The 18,835-nt window shown below is 45.4% G+C and overlaps 1 protein-coding gene across 5 annotated transcripts; it reads right to left on the reverse strand.

Moving 5' to 3' along the window:
* Positions 1 to 429: 429 nt before the first annotated feature.
* Positions 430 to 13,902, reverse strand: LOC111141661 (signal-regulatory protein beta-1-like). Of its 5 annotated transcripts, none has more exons than XM_022494392.1 (6): positions 13,766 to 13,894; positions 10,912 to 11,265; positions 5,763 to 6,077; positions 2,501 to 2,782; positions 1,759 to 1,870; positions 433 to 1,411 (listed from the first exon to the last, which is right to left on the reverse strand). In XM_022494392.1, exons 1-6 carry the CDS (start codon positions 13,836 to 13,838, stop codon positions 1,315 to 1,317), a joined length of 1,233 nt encoding a protein of 410 aa, XP_022350100.1. In that variant the 5' UTR covers positions 13,839 to 13,894; the 3' UTR covers positions 433 to 1,314. The 5 variants fall into 5 exon arrangements, with proteins under 5 accessions (XP_022350104.1, XP_022350100.1, XP_022350101.1 ...); XM_022494393.1 differs by having other exon boundaries at positions 433 to 1,346; positions 2,477 to 2,782; XM_022494397.1 differs by having other exon boundaries at positions 434 to 1,430; positions 13,766 to 13,902.
* Between the last annotated feature and the right edge of the window lie 4,933 nt (positions 13,903 to 18,835).

Genomic DNA, 18,835 nt, shown 5'->3' on the forward strand with positions numbered 1-18,835 from the left:
ATTAATCTACTTATCCATCCATCCATTCATCCACCCATCCATCCATTCATCCATCCATCCATCCACCCTCCCTCTTTCCCTCCTTTCCTTCCAATAATCTCCACATCTATCTACCTATTGACATATCTACTTATCAGTCTTACATTGTTATTCTTTCTATTTTTAACTTATAGTGATAAAAACATTCATGAAACCACCACCCAGCATGGCAGCTAGAACCCTGATATTAACTTCCATCTACCTATACATGCCCACCCTTCTCATCCTTTTCCCTTCACCCACCTCAGGCAACCACCATTTAAAATCTTGAGTTCAAAAAAAAAAAAATAAATAAAATAAAATAAAATCTTGAGTTCATCCTTTCAGAAAAGATATGGGTTTATCATATTTATATGTATCCCTAAAAGCCATTTATTAGCTGTTTTTAGCTTTATGAACATGATATCATGCTGTATGATGGGAGCTTACTCACTCCTAGTATTTTTTTTTGCTAAGATTTATCCATATTATTGTGTATAGCTGTAGTTCACCCATTTTTATTGCTGTATAACGTTCCATTCTGGGATTGTACTAAATTATTTGCTCATAACCCTGTGGCTATGCATTTGGATTTTCTCTCAGGTTTTTCTAATTTGAAACCATGCTACCATGGGTATACTTGAATATATCTCCTGGAACACATGTGAAGAGTTTCTTTGGGGTATATATAACTCAAAGGCAGAAATAACAGGTTATGGAGTACATGAATGTTCAAGTTCAAAGTTTCCAAACTGTCTTCCGAAGTAGCTGTGCCAATTTACATACCTATCAGCAACATAAGAAAGAGCCAGTTGCTTCTTTATTTTTCCTATTGGAATAGGGACAAAATGGCACCTCAGTGTGGTTTTGCTTTGGCTTTTCCTGATTACTGATGAGACTGAACATCTCTTCATATGTTTATTGGCCATAAGAGTTTCTTTTAATCCCATTTTAACGATGGCACTGTCAAGGTTTCCCGAGAGTTTGGGTGCCCACCATGGGCTTTCCTTGAGGAGTCGGGAGGAGCCTTCAGAATTGCAGGTCTGTGTTCCTCCTTGGGTAGGAGCTTGTTTTGCTCTGCTGAGTTTCTTGCTCAGGGTCATGAACTTAATGTCCAGAATCCCCAGAGAAGCTTCTTTTCTTTCATACGATGTGAGAGCCTACCTCTCCTGACTAACCCTCAAGGTCCAGGTTCTCACTTTCTCTGGGGGCTGCAGGAAACAGCGAGGGACAGCCAGTGCAGAAGGTCTCAGAAGGCTCGTGAGGCAGGAGAAACTTTGGGAGTCACCACAGACTTCATGGCCAGGGCCTCTCCTGGATCAGTCCTCCTATATAAAACAGGAGGGGACTGAGGGTTCTGTGTCCCTGAGGAGGGCCTTGTGGTGCCTGTGACCTGTAGGGGAAGCAGGAAGCTGGGGCAAAGCCCTTGTTCTCAGACTTCTCCTCACAGACCACCTCAAGAGTGCTGCTGTCTCCATATTAACTTTCCCCCCTTCAGTGCTCCCCCTGCCTAGACCAGGGAGCCTGCGTCTTTGTGTATCTTCAGACTGAAGCTGTGAGGGGCAGAGGGGAAGGCTGAAGAGATTGGGGTGTGGATCTTAGGGGCCCTTTGGTTTCCACATGCCTTCAAGGTTGGTGGGAAATGGGAGTGATGCTTGGCTTCTCCTCACAGTGCCCCCTGTTGGCCTGGAGTCTCCCCGCCCCTGGGGAAGCCCAACCCCTCTCTGAGGTCCCCCTTACTGGGAAGGGAATCTCCTCTTGAGGACATAGATGATGCAAAGTGCCGTCAGGGGAAACAACTTCCAGCCAAGCAAGATGAGGGTTCCAGAGAAGGAGCTGGATGCTCTGGCATCTAGAAAGATATTAGGATGGATGTGGCTTCCATTTCCCACCACTCAGCCCCTAGGCAGGCCCAGCCTCCCTCCTGACTCAGGTACCAAGACTAAGCTTGGACTGAGAGGGAATCCCCTCACCTCTCTAAGCCTCAGTTTCTTGATCTTTAAAATGGGGATGATAACGTATACCTTAGAACATTTCTGTATCACATGAGAACACCCCAATGACGTACCTAATGGGTACTCAGTAACTGTTGAATCTGCGGGGCTTTGTGTGGGGGGGTGGATGGGGGATCATAGCTCATACAAACTTAGTTATTCGCTGGAAGAGCTGGTGGCATGGGTGCATGGTCTGGATCCCGCTGTGTGACAGAAGCGGTACTTCCTGCTCTTTGGTCCCTAAGGCAGCACACTCCGCAGAGGTAGCTCTAATTGCTGTCCCATTTTATAGAAGAAGGAACTGAGGTACAGAAAGGGGAAGTGACTTCCTCAAGGTTACACGTGACAAACATGGCAGAGCCAGCATGTGAACCTGGCCTGTGTCCAGGTCTGAACCTTTACTGGCTTCCCCCCACCGGTTATTACCCCCTCCACCTCCACCCCACTCCCCCAGTCACCCAGACATGCTGGCTCTTCTCTGAACTCACTCAGCGGCACGCTGGCCTGGATCAGTGGCTGGGCCTCTTGCTCCACTTGGCAGGTGAATGGTGCTCTGTCCTCTGAGATGTAAACCAGGATACGACTGTCTTGGTTGAATGTGCCATCGGGGTCCTTGGTAGGGATGGAAGTCTCATAGGCCTTAACACTTCTGTTCATCTCCAGCCAGGTGATTTGTATGACTTCAGGGTAGAACCTTTGCACATGGCAAATGAGGATGGCCAGCTGGAGGCTTGGGACCCGGTGGACGGATATGGTCACTGTGGGTATAACTGAAACAATAGCCCTTCCTTCGTTCCTTCCTTCCCTCCAGCAAAAGATGCTCAAGGAGCCTCCTTACCTTTCTAGGCCCTGCCCTTGGTTCTGGGGTAGAGCAGTGAGCACGACAGACAGAGTCACTGCCTAACAGAGCTCCTGTTCTGGTGGGGAGGATAGGGCAGAAGAAGAGCAGTCACGTGATCCTCATAGGGGTTCTGAGAACCTACATGGGGGCAACAGACCTCGTCTGGAGTTGGGGCAGGTTAGGGAAGAGTTTCTGGAAGAAGTGACCTTTCAGCATAAGTATGACACATGAGTAGGAGTTAACTATGTGTGGCAGATTGTATTTTCTAAAAATGACCACGGCAAGTTCCCAGATGTCTTCCAGAACCTTGCCTCTCCCCACCAGAAGGAGAGTGGACTTCTCTGGAACCTGGTCGGGACTTTGTGACTGCCTGGTGAAGAGAGTACAGCAGAGGTGACACTGTACCTTCTAAAGGTTGGTCATCAAAGTTCATGAGACTTCCCCTTGGGATATTCACTTTTGGAACATAGCCACCAATATACAAGGATGCTCAGACTAGCCTGTGGGGAAAGATGATCAGGAGAGGCTGATGTCAAGAAGAACTGAAGCCCCAAGCCCATAGCCAGCACCAATGCCCAGACATGTTAGTGAGGCAGCTTTGTGATAACCTCAGCCTTGGAGTCCTTCAGGTGAGGTCTTAGACATCATGGGGCAGAGACAGGCCATCCCTGCCAGGCCCTCTCCAAATTCCTGCCCCACAGAATATGTGAGCATAATAATTTGGGAGATTTGGAGTAAGTTTAGAGCATTGGAATATGTTTGGGGAAAATTTGTTATGCAGTCCTGGTCACTGGAACACTAAGCAAAGGGGTTGGTGGAGGGCCAGAGGAAGGAAGGCTCTGGGAGAGGCCAGGTAGGTGTGGGGAAGGGTGTCTCAGGCAGAGGGAAGGGCATGGGTAGAGGTCCTGAGGTGAAGCCTAGCGTATCCTCGGACAGAAAGATGATCAGAGTGAGTGGGGGGGAGCATGGGCAAGATGAAGCCAAATTCACAGCCAGTGGCCATGAAGACTGTCTGTATTTATGGTGCTATACTTATTCCTGGGGGCACATAAGGACATCCTAAGGAATCCATACATTGGTAGTTTAATACAGTCAATTTCCAGATCCTGAGCCCTCATATGATTCTTTCCTGAAACTTATCTGCCTGAGGATGCCTACTCTTTCCTCCTGCTCCTCAGTCCTTCTCCCAACCTTATAGAGGGAAGGTCTTCCTCCCACACATCCTGAATCTAGTTATGGTGCAGTGCCCTTGGTGTAAAGACTCTGGGACACAAAATAAAAGGACAGTTCAAAATTGGATTACATTTTAATGGTTATTTTGATAATTATTTATCAGAATTTTTCAGATATTTAGATTGTTTTGATCAATTGTGTAATTCAATCCAAATGAAATTTTTTTTAACACTTAGAGCCTATGGTCATAATCAAAAGTTTTAAAAATTCAATTTATGTGTATTGAATATTATATATAAGTTATATATAATATAAAATTCAATACATATATATTTACTGTAGTTCTCTGTTTTTCATAGTTCTCTATGAATGTGTGATGATGTGGTCAGTAAGGGCTTTCTTAAGATTTTATTTATTTATTTGACAGAGATCACAAGAAGGCAGAGAGGCAGTCAGAGAGAGAGGAAGGGAAGCAGGCTCCCCTCTGAGCAGAGAGCCCGATGCAGGGCTCGATCCCAGGACCCCGGGATCATGACCTGAGCTGAAGGCAGGGGCTTTAACCCACTGAGCCACCCAAGCACCCCAGGATTTTTAAATATAAAATAAATTTACAGTAGGATAAATTTCTCCCCAGGAAATTAGAATGGAAATACAAATTTAAGAGGAAAAAGGAATGTTATAAAATGTCTGTTTATTTAAGAAGAGCTTATTTATGTCTGTTGTAATGGATGATGGTGGAAATCAAATCAGTATGACCTTATTTTTCCTTTGAACATTTCAGAGAGATATAACATTTGTTATGTTCCAGGGGTTCTGGCCTGTGCAACCATTAAAGTCTGTGATGAACAATTCTGGATGTTAACTTTTAAATATATGAGGAACCACATAGTTCTTCACAATTATCTCAGGGCTTTATGAACAAAAATGTTTGAAGATTTCTGTTGAATGCCTGATAAGGATTTTATTTTGTTTTGTCTTTTGTAAGAGCAGCGGTAAGCCACCGAAAGGTTTTTAAAGAAAGGAGACGGAGCCCCGTGTTGGGCTCCATTATCGGTGGGGAGTCTGCTTGGGATTTCCCTCTCCCTCTCCCTCTGCTCCTCCTCCCTGCACTCTCTCTCTCTCTCTCTCAAATAAATAAATCTTTAAAAATATTAGAACTGTATAGTTGGTTTTCTTTAAAAAGATTTTATTTATTTGACAGATCACAAGTAGGCAGAGAGGCAGTTAGAGAGAGAGGAGGAAGCAGGCTCCCCGCTGAGCAGAGAGCCTGATTTGGGGCTTGATCCCAGGACCCTGAGATCATGACCTGAGCCAAAGGCAGAGGCTTAACCCACTGAGCCACCCAGGCACCCCTAGAACTGTATATTTTTGCATCTTGTTGATGGGGTTCATGTGACTGTGAGCTCAGTGGAGCACAACTAGGTCTGTTCTGTTTACCATGGAATCCCCGGTACCTAGAATAATGCTGCCACATATTACTTGCTCAATAAACACTTGTTGAATGAATGAATGAACTTCTACCTCCCAAATACAAGAGAGCGAAGGGAACGCTGAACGCCAAGGACCCGACTATGGCATCTTGTAAGAAGAGGATGGTCGGATAAGATAGGGAACTTTGCACCCATCTCACAGGGGATTTAAGGAAGAATAAATGGGAGGAGGCAGGTGAAGTCCTCCAATTAGGGAATCAGTGGTGGTCACCAAGTGTTGGCCACTTGGCTGGGGAGGCCCCTTACCTTGGAAGAATCTGGAGATGTTCACGTGCCTACTGAGGGGGCTGTGCAATGTACTGTGAGTCACTTGGCAGGTGACCTGGGAGTGGAGTAAGGATAAGTCAAGGGTCACCAGCACTGTGCTGAAGATGGTGTAGGATCTGGCATCTCCTGGTGAGAAGATGAGGGTCTGAAAGGCTGGAAGCTCCACATCCTTTTCAAACCATTTCAGCTGTATGTTTTTGGGAAAGAAGCCAGTTGATGTGCAGGTGAGGTTCATTAGCTGGCCTGGGCTGGCCCTGCTGGAGGGGCCATAAATCTCTGGAAGAGAGGGCTTAGCTTTGGCCAAAGTGAAGTTGAGAGAGAAGAGAGAAAAATGAAGATGGCAAGTTAGTTTCCAGTGTGATATCCGCCCTTATCGTTCCCCCAGCTAGACTTATCCCATCTCTCATCTCCAGTTTTCTCCTCCATGTAATTTTTATTATGACCCTTCTTACCATAACAGCTTGCCAACTGGCCTCATGGATTGCTTCTCAACACTTGCCATCGGCACTCGACACCAGACCATGGTGATCATGTTAAAATACAGATTGGAATTTGTCATTCCCCTTCCCTCTCTTCCCTCCTTCCTGAAATACATTGTTTAAAAAGTCATATAACTTATGGAACTAAAAACATCACATCCCTTGCTTCCTCTCCTAGGAAAAAAATATGGACCAACCACTTAATTATTTTAACTGATTCATTGGACATTTCTCGTCATGTTTCTATCTTCTTTTTTCTTTTCTCTCTCTCTCTCTCTCTTTTTTTTTTTTTTTTTTTTGAGAGTGAGTGCATGAGCATGAGCAAGGAGGGACAGAGGGAGAAGGAGAGAATCTTAAGCAGGCTCCAAACTCAGCGTGGAGCCCAACGTGGGGTTCAATCCCACAACTCTGAGATCATGACCTGAGCTGAAATCAAGAATTGGATGCTTAACCAACTGAGTTACCCAGGTGCCCCCCTCTCTGTGTCTCTAAATAAGGTGCCTATATATTTATCTCCTTTTTTTTCAGTTTTATATATTTTGAATAGACCTACTACTGTGGAAGATGATGGCTTAACTCTTATCTTCCTTCACATGCCATTGACACTTCCTTTCCTTACATCCTCTTATCATAGACACATCAGAGTCTTTTATTTTTTTAGTAGTCAGCATTTATATTATAATGACCAACGAAACATTTTTCACAACTGGGCCATGCAATATATCATGCTTACATTTCCTTTCTTGTACACTTTTTGTTTTCCCAGTTTTTAATTGTCTCTCTCTCTCTCTCTCTCTTTTAAAGTTTTTATTTATTTAAGTAATTTCCACACCCAATGTGGGGCTTGAACTCATGACCCTGAAATCAAGAGTCACATGCTCTTTTGACTGAGCCAGCTGGGTGCCCCTAATTGCCTTATTCTTTTTATTTGCTTAGTTTTTATGAACCTAGGACAAATTCACTCCTAAACTTTCTGCCAATGGGTATAACTCCTCCCAGACTGCTGGATACTGCTAAGTACTGTAGTGACTTCAATTTAGGGTACCTGAACCCCCTGGGAATGCAGAAAGACTTTTCTGGAAGTATACAGGCTTGGGTTAAGACAAACCCTTTATAATACACCTTAAAAAATATGGAATACACAGGTGCCTGGGTGGCTCAGTCAGTTAAGCTTCCAGCTCTTGATTATGGCTCAGTTCGTGATCTCAGGGTGATGAGATCAAGTCCCAGGTCCGGGCTCCATGCTGGGCGTGGATCCTGCTTAACACTCTCTCATCCTTCCCCTCACCCTCCCCTGCTGCTCACACCTCTTTGCTCTCTCTCTCAAAAGAAAAATACGAAGTACTCATCCTGGGACTTTGGCAATTATCAACAAATGTTTCATTTATATGTCTACCATCCACTGTGTTATTTTAAAGCAAAACTAGACACTGTCATTTCATTCACAACCACCTCAGCATGTATATGTTAAGAATTAAGAAGTAACTGTAATCCTCTGTGCTTTTATTCCTCTTTCAAAATAAGATAACCAAATGTGGACATGCTTGTATTTCCCGCTCTTCTTAACATAAAAGATTGTCTGCTCCATCCACTCTTCCTCACACTACTTTTCTTGTTTAATGATATCCTGTGGGTCATGCTGAAGCCAAGTGCCGACTTCTTCTCGTGCATTTTTAAAGTTACAGTACTCCATTGTGTGATTCTACCATAATTTATTTAACCATCTGTCTTTTATTCTTACACATAGTGTTGTAATCAAGAGCCTAATCATAAATCATTTTACACTTGTGTTAGTATGTCTTTAGGATAAGTTTCTAGAAGTGAGATTGTTAGGTCACAGGGTAATGTATATATGTCTATGTAATAGGTAATTTGGCTAAATATTGCCAAATCCACTTCCTTATGACTTCCATGATTTTGAATTTCTACATACAAAATATGGAAGTATCAATTCCCCCACAGCTCCTCCAACAGAGGGTGTTGTCAAACTTTGGGATTTTTGGCCAAGCAGATAGGTGAGAGGTTGTGTCCCAGTATAGTTTTAAATTGCATATCCTTTCATGTGAGTGTGATTGAACACACTCATATATATAGAAGATGTTTCTATTTCACTTTCTATAAATTGCCTTCTCATATTTACTGCCCATAATTCTATAAAATTGCTTGTTGTAAAATTTTAGAAGCTCTCGGGACGCCTGGGTGGCTCAGTGGGTTAAGCCTCTGCCTTCAGCTCAGGTCATAATCTCAGGGTCCTGGGATCGAGTCCCGCATCGGGCTCTCTGCTGGGCAGGGAGCCTGCTTCCCTTCTCTCTCTGCCAGCCTCTCTGCCTGCTTGTGATCTCTGTCTGTCAAATAAATAAATAAAATCTTTAAAAAAATTTTTAGAAGCTCTCTTTGTATGTTAGGGGTGAATCTTTGTATTATAAGTCACAAAATAGTGTATGCACACACACTTCCATACACAAGTTTCTTTTTGTACAATATGGTCAAATTGTCATTTTTTTCTCTTTTTGTTTCTGCATTTTGAATTATAGTTGGGAAGGTTTTCCCCACTTCCGGGTTACAAAAGAATCCAGACATGATTGCTTCTCATACTTGCACAGTTTCATTATTTAAATATCTGATCCATGTGGGAATACTTTTGGCTTGTGGTGGGAGGAGTAGTTCTGGATTTTTTATTCTTTTCCATTGGTTTGCTTACTAATGTTCCATTCGATCCTCCACTATTGTTGAAGACTTCTTTCTCCATGAGATTGCCTTTAGTTTTGTTTTTTCTTTTTTAAAGAAATCAATTGACTGCATGTATGGTATTGTTTCTGGAATCCATTCTTTTTCATTGATCTATTTGTCTATCTTTTGTTTAAGTTCATTTATTTTTAGTAATCTCTAAACCCAACGTGGGGCTCAAACTCATGACCCCAAGATCAAGAGTTGCATGCTCCTCTGACTGAGCCAGGCTCCCCATCTACTAGTTTATCTTGATGCCAATACTACACTGTATGATTTTTGTAGCTTTATAATAATTCTATGTTTATGAGGGATATTAGACTCAAGTTTTCTTTATCTGGTTTTAGTATCACAGTAATGCTGGTTTTAAGGATTGATTGGGAAGCATCACTCCAATTTTCTGGAATAATTTGTGTAGAATTGTTAGCATTTCTTTCTTCAGTGCTTGGTAGAGTTCTCAGTGAAGTCGTCTGAGCCTGGACTATTGTTTGTGGGAGGTTTTTTAAACTACCAAATTAAATTTCTTTAATAAATATAGAAATAATCAGGCTATTGACATTTTGAGTGAGCTTTGGTAGCCCATGCCTTCTGAGGAATTTGTGCATTTCCTCTAAGTTTTTGAGTTTATAGGTACAAAATTTTTCACAAAGTTTCCTTATAATCTTTTTAATATCTGTGGAAAATGTGGGGATGTTACCTCTCTCATCCTTTTTTTTTAAGTTTGTTTGTTTATTTATTTATTTATTTATTTATTTATTTATAATCTCTACACATCCAAGGTGGGGCTCAAACTCATGACCCTGAACTCAATAGTCACATGCTATTTCAACTGAGCCAGCCTAGTGCCCCATCTCTCAGTTTTGATATTGGTAATTTGTGCACTCTTTCTTTTTTCTTGACTGCAATCCCACAATTCTATATATTATTCTGTGCTCACCATGATAACTATAGTTACCATCTGTCAGCTTGGTAGCTATAAGCTGTGAATTTTCCTTTGTTTGGTGTTGGATATTTTGTAATCCTCTAAATATGCTTGAACTTGTTTTGGGACCTGGTTAAATTACCTGGAAACAGTTTGATGGTTCTGCCTCAGTAAGAGGTAAAAAAGAAAAAAAGAGCTCCTGGGTGGCTCAGTCAGTTAAGTGGCTGCCATCAGCTCAGGTCATGATCCCAGGGTCCTGGGATCGAGCCCTGCATCAGGCTCCCTACTCAGCAGGAAGCCTGCTTCTCCCTTTCCCTCCGCTTGCTGCTCTGTCTACTAGCTCTCTCCATAGCTCTCTCAAATAAATAAAATCTTTTTTTTTTTAATTGTTAAAAAAGAAAAAAAAAATTAGCCCTCGACCAAATGATGCTCCAGTCCTGCATCGCAAAGCTTAAATACAACACATGAAAACATCAAACTGCTTCCAGTTCACTATATCATCATAGTGATGATATACGCTAACACAATAATTATGTTACAGGTGCTCTTCTAAGTGTTTCACATTTATAAACTCATTTACGTTTGTACTCCTCATAACAAGTCTACGAGGTGAGTACTATTATTATCCCCACCTCACAGATGAGAAAATGGAGGCATTGAGAATTTAAGAAAGTCACAGAAGCCACACAGCTTGAAAATGGCAGAATTAGAAGTTGAATCCAGGCCATTTGGTCCTGGTGTCTGTAATTTTACTCACTCTGCTTTCCGATCTATTTTGTGGCCTTTGAAAATGTAAGATTCTAAAGGGTAGGACTCTATTGCTAGGAGCCCTGGGATCATGTTTCACCCTGCACCCGTGCTATGATTTCTCACTATCCCCATCTTCTATCCTCAACTTTAACACAAGCGCTGACAAAGAGGGAGCCTTGGGCTGAGAGCCTGAAGCTTGTGATCTGTCTTTAGAACAATCAGGCTGGGTCTTTCAGGGATCTGGACTTACCATGTACAAACATCCTGGTGCCTGGTCCAGACTTAAACTCCACATCAGGGGTCCCTTTCTGGAACTTCACACAGTAGTAGGTTCCGGTGTCTGCTGTGGTGATGTTACTGATGCGGATGGAAAAGTCTGTGTTGTTTCTCCTTGTGACGTCTGAAGCATTTGTTACTCGGGGGAAGTGGCCTCCTTTGAAACTGAAGATTAACTCCCGACCTGGCCCTGTCCCCCTGAACCACTGAACTGGCCCTGTGGGGATCAGGGAGGTCAGGGTGCAGTGCAGAGTGGCTGTCTGTCCGGCTGCGACAGACACTGACTTGTCAGGCTGGATCACCTGCAGCCCCGCCTCACCGGCCACACCTGGAGGGAAATAAAAGTGAGCTCCACATGTCCCCTGCCTGGCCCAGGGGGCTTCTCTTATGGCTTTGTTGTGAGACTGAATCTAAAAACCACTGAAAAACACTCAGGGGACTGTGCCCGAAGGACCCGGAGTGTGTGGACCTGGAGTTAGGCTGATGTGGGGTCAAAGCCCGACTCCAGCTCAGACAAGCCTGTTGCTGTTTGGGCCAAGCCCCTCCCTCCCTCCGCTTTTGGTGGATTCCTCGGTCAAGCAGGATGGATCAAGCCTTTCTCCATCAGTGTTGCGAATTTTCAAGGAAGACAGGGGTTGTCAAGGACATGAGTAAGTGCTGTAATGGCCAGATTCAGCAGGACCTTTCTGAGGTGTTTGCATTTGCATTTGCATTTGCATTCACTAAACACTACAAGGATTTGACAGCGAGTTTCCATAGACTGACTCGTTCAATTCCCACCACTACTCTGTGAGAATGGCATTATTATTATTCATCCCTGTTTCCAGACAAAAAAATGAGACACAGAGAAATTCATAACTTGTTCCAAGCCAAATAAAGTATAAGTGATGAACTTGGATTTGAACTCTGGATTTTCAAAAAATATCTGTCCTTTTTTTTTTTTTTAAAGATTTTTATTTATTTATTTGACAGACAGAGATCATAAGTAGGCAGAGAGAGAGAGAGAGAGAGAGAGAGAGAGAGAGAGAGGAGGAAGCAGTCTTCCCCCTGAGCAGAAAGCCCGACACGGGGCTCGATCCCAGGACCCTGAGATCATGATCTGAGCCGAAGTCAGAGGCTTTAACCCACTGAGCCACCCAGGAGCCCCCCCTTTTGTTTTTTTTTAAATATCTGTGCTTTTAACCACTTTCCTGGACAGCCTCTCAACTGAGATGTCAACCCGCTGGGAAGGAGAGGGGGCATTTCATCTGTCTGTGGGTCCAGGGTCAGCTCTGGGGAAAAGGGAGCAGACAGGCAGGGCTAACTCCCAATGAAGAATAGATAAATTAAAAAAAAAAAAACAGATAAGTCAAAAAATGGGTGGAAGACATGAGCAGACACTTCTCCAAAGAAGACATACAAATGGTTAACAGACAAATGAAAAAGTGCTCATCATCATCAGCCATCAGGGAAATTCAACTCGAAATCACACTGAGATACCACCTTACACCAGTTGGAATGGCAAAAATTAACAAGGCGAGAAATAACGAGTGTTGGAGAGGATGTGGAGAAAGGGGGACCCTCTTACACTGTTGTGGGAATGCAAGTTGGTGCAGCCACTTTGGAAAACAGTGTGGAGATTCCTTAAGAAATTAAAAATAGAGCTACCCTCTGACTCTGCAATTGCACTACTGGGTATTTACCCCAAAGATACAGATGTAGTGAAAAGAAGGGCCATCTGTACCCCAATGTTCATAGCAGCATTGGCCACAATCGCCAAATTGTGGAAAGAGCTGAAATGCCCTTCAACAGATGAATGGATAAAAAAGATGTGGTCCATATATACAATGGAATATTACTCAGCCATCAGAAAGGATGAACACCCAACTTTTGCATCAATACGGATGGGACAGGAGGAGATTATGCTGAGTGAAATAAGTCAAACAGAGAAAGACAGTTGTCATATGGTTTCACTTATTTGTGGAACATAAGGAATAACATGGAGGACATTAAGAGAGGGAAGGGAAAAATGAAAGAGGAGAAATCAGAGGGGAAGACAAACCATGAGAGACTGTGGACTCCGGGAATCAAACGGAGAGTTTTAGAGGGGAGGAGGATGGGGGGACGGGTGAGCCCAGTGATTAAGAAGGGCATGGATAGCATGGAGCACTGCGTGTTAGATGCAAACAATGAATCATGGAACACTCTATCAAAACTAATGATGTACTGTATGGTGACTAACGTAACACAATAATAATAAAAAAAAAAGAATATAATTTTAGAATGTGGAGATTTTGGGGGACTTAATAGTCTAAAAAGCACCACTTATCAGTTTTCTAATCTCTCTGCATGGCAGGTGGAGTACTTGCGATCTATCTATCTACCTACCTATCGAGATCTCCATCTGAATTAGGGCGGCTCTGACTCCCAGACTCTAGGGTTTTCAGCAGGAGTCTGACACTGCACCCCTACCTCCTCCCAGAGGATGGGCCCAGGTCCTGCATGTCAAACCACAGGGGATCATGGAAGCTTCACAGGGTGACAGGAGGGTGGGAAGTGAGGCGGGATTGGGAACTCCTGGCACTGAGAAACGCCTGGTTGGGTGAATCCTGTCGACCTGAGTGGGAGAGGAAAGGAGCCCTCTGAGGAATAAACTCTGGGAGCATTCGTTTGGGAGGGCCATGTTGTAAAAGAAAACGTTTAGAGAAGTGTCTTCAAGAGGAAGCCACAGTAAGAAAGAGGACTTGGAACCGAGATCCCTCCTCTCTACTGCCAGTGAGGAAGCCCTGCCCCTGGGCCACACTCAGGTGAGTTCCTTGCACGGCTCCCCGAGGGAGGGCGGCACTCACCTGTGAGGCTCAGCAGCAGAGGCAGCAGCAGGGATGGCCTGGGCTGCTGGGGTGGGGAGGCAGGTGCGGGCATCCTGGTGGCCTGGAGCCCCGCTCTGGGTGAATGTTGCCCGGCAGAGGCCTCGGGACTCCGCTCTGCGATGAGAGCGGAAGTCTCATATCCCTCACATAAGAGGAAGTGACTGTAATGGGTGGAACGAGCTATGGGGTTTTCACAGTTTCTGCTTCTAGATTGTGAAATAGGAATCAGAACCAGCTGGGAAATTACCGACAGAAGGCTCCCAAGATGATTGGAGAGTTGTGGCAGGCCCCCTTAGGGCCGGGGCTATGTCCCCAGGCCCCTTGGCTCCAGGTCTGAGGCCCTGCTGTCCCTTTCTCACCCCAGAGCACAAAGGTACACGGCCCGTCATAGTGGAGGGTGTGTTCCCTCTTTGGGAACCGTGTAACACCCTGGGCTCAGTGAACTGCCAGCTGTCCAGGAGGAAGGCTCCTGGGAATACAGCCTCCAGGGAGGGGGAGCCCTGTTTTCCCCATTTCAGAGGGATCAGTGGTAAACATGAGCCCCTGGGCACTCATGGGCGCCCCTGGGTTTGAGGGTACACTTGCAGGGGAAGGGGCTTCTGGTGAATGAAGAGTTAGGTCTTTGGAGGGGGAGGATGGCTTCTGTTTTAGAGGGTGGAGGAGGCCTGCGTGGGGAAGGGATATCAGCATGTTCATCCTGCAGGGACAACACACCCCACGCCCAGGAGGAGGAGGAGGGGTGCCTCTTCTGTTTCCCCGGCTCTGGGGCCAGCTCTGGGCAGAGGGGGTGCATGAAGAGGAGAAACCTGATATCAAAAGCATACCCCCTCTTTTGTCCTGAGCACCAACAGCCAGCACACAAGACTGCGTCCTGAGCCCAAGAAGCTGGGAGCTCCTCACTTCTGTGGGGCTCACACTGGACCCTGCCTTCTGTGACTTAGTTTCCCCATGGTTCCCAGCCCTCATCTCCATCCCAGCCACTGACTTGGATGTTGGTGACGCTAAATAGCAGAACCCAAAAGGGAGTCAGAGATGGGATTTGATTGTTCTGTCATAGAACACGTTTCCTCTTTCCCTGAGATGCTGTTATTGTTCTAGCTTTTTATTTTTTCCTCCCTGAGAGAGCTCGACTGTGGGACCCTTGAGAAGGCACTGGCCTGAGTGTTCCTTTTGGCTCCATTATTCCAACCCTGTGGTGACAGATTGTATTTTCCAGAGCTGAATGCATCTATAGCCTTTCTCATGCTCTTTGACATGCCTCCCATTGAGAAGTGGGTAAATATTTCTTCCCCCTCGGCAGGCTTGTGATAACACAGGTAGTGAGGTAACTTCCAAAGCTTGACCATAAAATTCCCTGTACTTTTCCCCTGCTCTCCTGGGCAGCTCCTTTTTGGAATCTTGCTGCAGGGCTAGGAGGAAGCCCAAACTAGCTCACACACAAAGACTACACTGTAGGGACGCACGTAGGAGTCCTAGCTAAAAGCCCAGCACAGAGTCCAGCCAGTAGCCAGCATCAATCATTAGACATGTAAATGAAGAAGCTTCTGGATGGTTCCAGACCCTAGAAGTTGTTACCCCTAGCCAAGGCCCCAGACATCATACAGAGGAGACAAGCCATTCTTATGCCCTGTCTGAATTTCTGATCGCAGGATCATTGATCACAATGAAATCGTTGTTGTGGCACCTGGGGGCTCAGTCAGTTAAGCGTCTGCCCTTGGCTCAGGTCCTGATCTCAGGGTCCTGGGATCCAGCCCCTGTGTCAGGTTCCCTGCTCAGTGGAGAGCCTGCTTCTCATTTCTCTCTCCTTCTGCCTCTCTCCCTGCTCATGCTCTTTCTCTCTCTCTTAAATAAGTAAATAAAATACTTAAAAAAATAATGAAATGGTTGTTTACCACCCCTAAGTTTTGGGGGGTTTTTTTACACAGCAAAAGTGACTCCAGCACTGCCCTTGGCAACCTTGTTCCCCATCCCTCCTCATTAGTGTCTACCTTCTTTACTGGGCTTGGTGCCCTTGCTGGCAGGGACCATTGAACCTGGCCTTAGGAGACAGGCTTAGGGTCCCAAAGGACCTTGGTTGGAATCCTGGGCCCACCTGGTCTCTGCACGACTGTGGCTAAGTCACCTCCACGCCCATATCGTACTGTTTGCTCGGCACCTGCAAACCGTTCTCATCACGCACTCCCCATCGGGCTCTCTGTCTGTATCCCCATTTCAGTGTTTGACACCCCCTGTGAGCCACTTAGTCCAGCTGGAGACGTTGATGTCATTTTTGGTGAGACCCTCTCCCCCTCCCCCCACATGCTTTCATCTAAACCCATCCTAAATCCTCCCGTGTGTCTCTCTCCACGGTCACATCTGCCTGTCAGTTCTCCTCCTTCTCTGTTCCCCTGTTGCATGCGGTCTTCTCCTTACACTGGAGCCAGAGTGCTGCTTTTAAATGAGACATCTGAGCTTGTCACTCTCTTTAAATGGCTTCTCAGGGCTCTTGGGGTTGCCTGGGATTCTCCTCATGTGCCTGACTGATCTAACTGCTCTGTCAGACTCACTTCCTTGCTCTTCCCTCATGTTTGGGCTCTGCTGCACTGGCCTTTCACAGGGACTCAGGCCCCTTGCTCCTCCCTCTGTTCCGTGTTCTGGGGATGCCTACCCACTTCTCCTCTTCATTATGGACAAACCCAGAGCACCCTTAATGACCTCTCAGAATTTGTAATCATGTAGTTCTTTTCACTGTTTGTCTTGCCCACTAGAGTGTGTGCGTCAGAGAGAACAGGGGTTGGGTCTGCTCTGTCTCCCGTTGAGGATACTCAACAGGTGTTTTTAAACTCAAGAGGGAATGGCGGATTCATGGTAAGCATGTGTGTGGTGACCCCGGATGGTGGCCTCTGGTCTGGTTCTTCCCAGAAGCGGTAGAGCCACAGGACCCTGGCCTTCTTGGGCATCTTACAGCTGCTTTCTCCTCCCTTTGTTCCTTTTTGGTCTCCTCCATCCCTGGAAACCCTTGGAGCCTAACACTCATGGAGTAAATCACAGTGGTGGCTTCACAGCTATTTCATTCTGGACCCCACTTGGTCAAGGCTGGGCTTTCCTCTTCATGTTGGAAGTTCCCCTGGGTGGATGTTATCAGGGAACAAAAAGGCAGACTTCTTGGGTCTCTATTTTGGTGCCTAGCTCTCCTGGTAGGTATCACAGAAAGGAAAGGGGGGTAAACCTTATGCCTGCGGGGTGGGGTAAATCTTGGGATGTTAACACAGAAGACCCCCACCCAAAATTTCCATGCAACGTGTATACAGACCTTTCCCCCAAGCTCCCATTAGGATTAGGCCATGAGACTCAGGCCCCATAAGTAAGGGTATTAAGAACCAAGAGTTGGTTGAGTTCCTGGATGGGTCTTTTAAACTCAAAGCCAAGACAGTAGAATGTAGAGCTAAGGCTTTTGAGTGTGAGAAACAAGTGACTTATGGAGAATAGTTTTTGGTTTCCAGCAATTTTACATTTGAAAATGTAACCAAAGTTCTTTGAAAAAAATTTTTTAATTAAGTAAACTCTGCCCCCAATGTGGCACTCAAACTCACGACCCCGAGACCAAGAGTCACATCTTCTCTTGACTGAGCCAGACAGGCACCGCCCCCAAATAACCAAAACTCTTAAGGAAGCACCTGGTCATTCACGCAACAAGTCTTTATTGAGCATCTAGTTGGGTCTAGCCACTGTTCTAGGCACTGGGGATAGAACAGTGAGAAAGAACAAAGGCGACACCCTTGTCCCCAAGGAACTCACATATATGTGAGTGGGTCACATAGTAATCACCAACTGCATGCATAGACTGTCGGATGGTAAGAATGCTACCCTAGGTATATGACTGTGTATTGAGGAACGGGATGCTCAGCTTACAAGAAGATGGTTTATATAGGGCAGTCAGAGTCTTTTATTTTTTTATTTTTAAATTATCATCATTTTCAAGACTTCCTTTTTAAGCAATCTCTACATCCAATGTGGGGCTCGAACTCACAATCCTGAGATCAAGTGTCGCTGCTCCACTGACTGAGCCAGCCAGGCAAGTTTAGGACAATCAGAATCTTTTTAGAAAATAACATGATGTTTGGGAGAGATTTGAAATAAGTGAAGGAGTGGCTACAAAGATACCTGGGGAAGAGTGTTCCATGAAGACAGGAGAACAAAGGCAAAGTTCTTGAGGAGGACTGTGAAGGCCAAGGGTCCGCTGAGGCGAGAGGCCAGTGTGCAAATGGGAACATGACAGGAGTTGGGTGGGGCAGCTTGGACAGGGGCTGGTAGGCCATCATGGACTCCCCTTGGCTTTCTTTCAGATCGGCAGGCACTGACGGGTTGGAGGAATGATGGGATCCCTTGCTGCTCTGAGGGGAAGAGGCTGAAGTATTCAAGGGTAGGAGCAGGGAGACCAGAGTTAGCAATAATTATAATAATAATAAAAATATGATAATAATAATTATAGCAATAATCCAGGTGGGTAGACACTGACATGGACCAAGGCGGTACTTTGGAGGTGAGGTGGGGGTGACTGGTTTCTGGGTCTGTTTTGAACATACAGATCGTAAGATGTGGAGTGTGACTTGGACATGAGGTATGAAGGAAAAGAAGATCAAGAATCATTCCAGGATTTTTGACATACGTGGTGGACAGTTTGCAAAATGGCTCCCAGTGATCCCCGCCTTCTGGAATTCATAACTAAGTGCAGTCTCTTTCCCTTGGGTGCAGGCTGCACCTAGCGACTCAGTTCTCAATGAATAGAATACGGCAAAAGTGATGGGATATCACTTCCAAAATTAGGTCTCAAACAGTCTGTGACTCCTGTCTTGCTTATCCTCTCTCTCTCACTACCCTAAGGAAAATCAGCTGTCCTGTTGTAAGCTGCCCGAGGGGGAGATCCATGAGGATCTTCATGAGGATCTTCAGTCTTCAGTCAGGGTCTTTAGTCAGTGGCCAGCAAGAATGTGAGCCTTGTTCAACAGGAAGTGAGCTTGGAAGCACTTACCCTGCCCCTCGCGTCCCCGCCCCCTGCCCCGCCCCAGT

Source organism: Enhydra lutris, unplaced genomic scaffold, assembly GCF_002288905.1.
Source record: "Enhydra lutris kenyoni isolate GAN:26980312 unplaced genomic scaffold, ASM228890v2 scaffoldscaffold6, whole genome shotgun sequence".
Classification (NCBI taxonomy): Eukaryota; Metazoa; Chordata; class Mammalia; order Carnivora; family Mustelidae; genus Enhydra; species Enhydra lutris.